Below are 2,236 nucleotides of genomic sequence, written 5' to 3'. Positions count from 1 at the left end.
CGACCCAAGGACCTAGCACAGGGGTAAGGCTCACTTTGAGGCTGCAGCCGAGTGAGGTCACGCAGGATGGTGCGGAAGGACGGCCGTTGGGCTGGCTCATAGGTCAGGCACTGGCTGGTAAGCATGGCCAGCTCCAGGCACGAGGGTTCAGGCAGCTGGTACTGCTTCTGGTAGAAGTGCTCTTTCTGTGGGGAAGGGAACCTGAAGGAGTCAGTGACCCCGCCCCTTCCCAAGTCCCCTTTCCCAAGAGGCAGAGTCAAACCCCCCCAGCAACAGGGCTGGACTGGCCAGGTCCTTGTTCTGTCATCTCCACTTTACAGATGAAGTAACTGAGCCTTGGCAAAGAGAAGCCAACTTGCCTGCCACCAGAGAGCCAGGACTGGAACCCAAGTCCAGCAGACTGCTATGTGGAGCATCTCACACTTGGCCCTTCTTTTCCTGGCTTCCACCCCCTCTGCTTGCAGGAAGCTCAGCAGATGCAGCTTCCTGAATGCATCTGCACAGGCTGTGCCTAGGCTGCCCTTCTCTGGCCTGAGCCATTGCAGTGTTTCTGCATTTAGATTAAAAACTCCTTTGGGAAGCCTTGCTTGACCCCTCGGCTGGGTCAGGGGTAGCCTCTGGGACACCTTCCCCACTACAGCCTGCGACTGCCCCATTGCTGCCCTGGCCACTGTATTTAAAACTGAAACACATCACTTATTTGCTGTGTGCCACAATGACCTTATGAGGTCGGAACTACAGTTATTTCCAATTACCAGATAACCTGATGGAACCTCAAAGGGATAAGGCAATGTATGTGAGGCCACAGGCCAGAGGGGGCAGCTCTGGACCCTGAATGTGCCCTCTAGACTCCTTGGACGTGCTGGCCTCTTTGTGGGAAGGGCCCAAGGGTCCCTGGATGTACCTCGGAGGGGCTGCGGCCTTGCAGGGGAGCCTCCCCGTTGAAGCAGATCTCCAGGAGGGTGGCGCCAAAACCCCACTTGTCAGCTGCTGTGCTGAGGCTGTTGGCCCCACCAGACAGGCACTCCGGGGGCAGCCAGGGGATCCGCTCTACCCGTTCTGGGGGCCAGGGCCAGAGGTCATGGAGGGTGAAAGGAGTGGGGGAAGCTGGTCCCCCTGCCCAGCCCTGTCCCGGTCCTCACCCTCCCTGGAGAGGGCACCCAGGCCCACGCCGGGGTCGCTCAGCTTGATGAATGGGCTGGTGCCCTCCGCCAACCCTGGACGTGCCAGCAGGATGTTCCGGCCACACACATTACCGTGCACCAGGCTCTTGTCTTCCTGGGGTAGGAAGAAGAGGGAGCATGACCACTGGGGACCCACAGATCCTGTCCCCACACCATCCCACAGGGACAGACCATGTGGAAGAGACAATCACATTGTCATTGTGACTGGGCATCATTGGGTGTCCAGTGGGTCCTTCTCGTTCTCCTAGAGCTGGTGGCCTTGGCTGTTGGCCAGGGACAAAAGGCCAGAGGACCCCGCTGCTATACTCAAACCCATGTCAGGCCTGCTCCTTCCCCAAACCAGCTACTTAAAACTTCTCTTCCCCAACCTCAGCAACTCCTTAACTGCACCCCTGCTTTTCCCCCATGGTTCTTACTACTTTCTAACGTGTTCCGTAATGTACTTATTATTTCTCATGTATCCCTTCCAACTAAAATACTGGCTCTCCAAGGATGGAGATGTCTGTTTTGTTCTTTGTGTACCCTCAAGGTCTAAGACAGAGCCTGGCACGTGGAGGATGCTCTGAAAACTGGAGTGACTGGACTAGGAGGGGGCATGAATGGCAAGAGAGAGTGACAGACGGCTGAGGCCAGGCCCCACAGGGCCTCAGACACCAAACGGAGAGGTTAGGTGTTCTCTTGGGAGAGATGGGAGCCACATGGGTGTGTGAGCAGAGGAAGTTCATGGGAAGATCTCCTGGGGCCAGTGTGTGGACTGAAGGATGTACTGAGGTCTCTATACCCAGTGCTGAGGCCACCCTGGCCCTCCCCGCCAACCCAGGCCCCACCCACAGGCTACACACCAGGTAACTGAGGGCACTGGCCAGCTGCTGGGCCACCACCACCTTCCAGGCCACAGGGACGCAGCCCCTCTCCCGCCGCAGCCACACATCTAGGGGTCCATGTTCCACGTACTCTGCCACCATGATGTCTGTAAAGGCCAGCCACTGCAGGGCCACCCACCTGCCTCCACCCTTCAGGGCACTAGGGGCAGGACATGGGGGCTGGGGCTG

The 2,236-nt window shown here is 58.1% G+C and overlaps 1 protein-coding gene across 3 annotated transcripts in view; it reads right to left on the bottom strand.

The window, feature by feature from the left end:
* TYK2 (tyrosine kinase 2) overlaps window positions 1-2,236 on the bottom strand; it is an 18,436-nt gene that overhangs the window by 4,527 nt on the left and 11,673 nt on the right. For all 3 annotated transcript variants that reach the window (XM_015598386.2, XM_025040200.1, XM_025040199.1), the window contains exons 15-18: window positions 2,027-2,154; window positions 1,143-1,278; window positions 905-1,059; window positions 35-185 (exon numbers count right to left, since the gene is read on the bottom strand). In XM_015598386.2, coding sequence (XP_015453872.1) covers window positions 35-185; window positions 905-1,059; window positions 1,143-1,278; window positions 2,027-2,154 — 570 coding nt within the window. The remainder of the gene's footprint in view (window positions 1-34; window positions 186-904; window positions 1,060-1,142; window positions 1,279-2,026; window positions 2,155-2,236) is intronic.

Source organism: Pteropus alecto, unplaced genomic scaffold (assembly GCF_000325575.1).
Source record: "Pteropus alecto unplaced genomic scaffold, ASM32557v1 scaffold761, whole genome shotgun sequence".
NCBI classification, from domain to species: Eukaryota; Metazoa; Chordata; class Mammalia; order Chiroptera; family Pteropodidae; genus Pteropus; species Pteropus alecto.
Note: the sequence above shows the minus strand (reverse complement) of the source record. Positions and strands in the feature narration are given on the sequence as shown.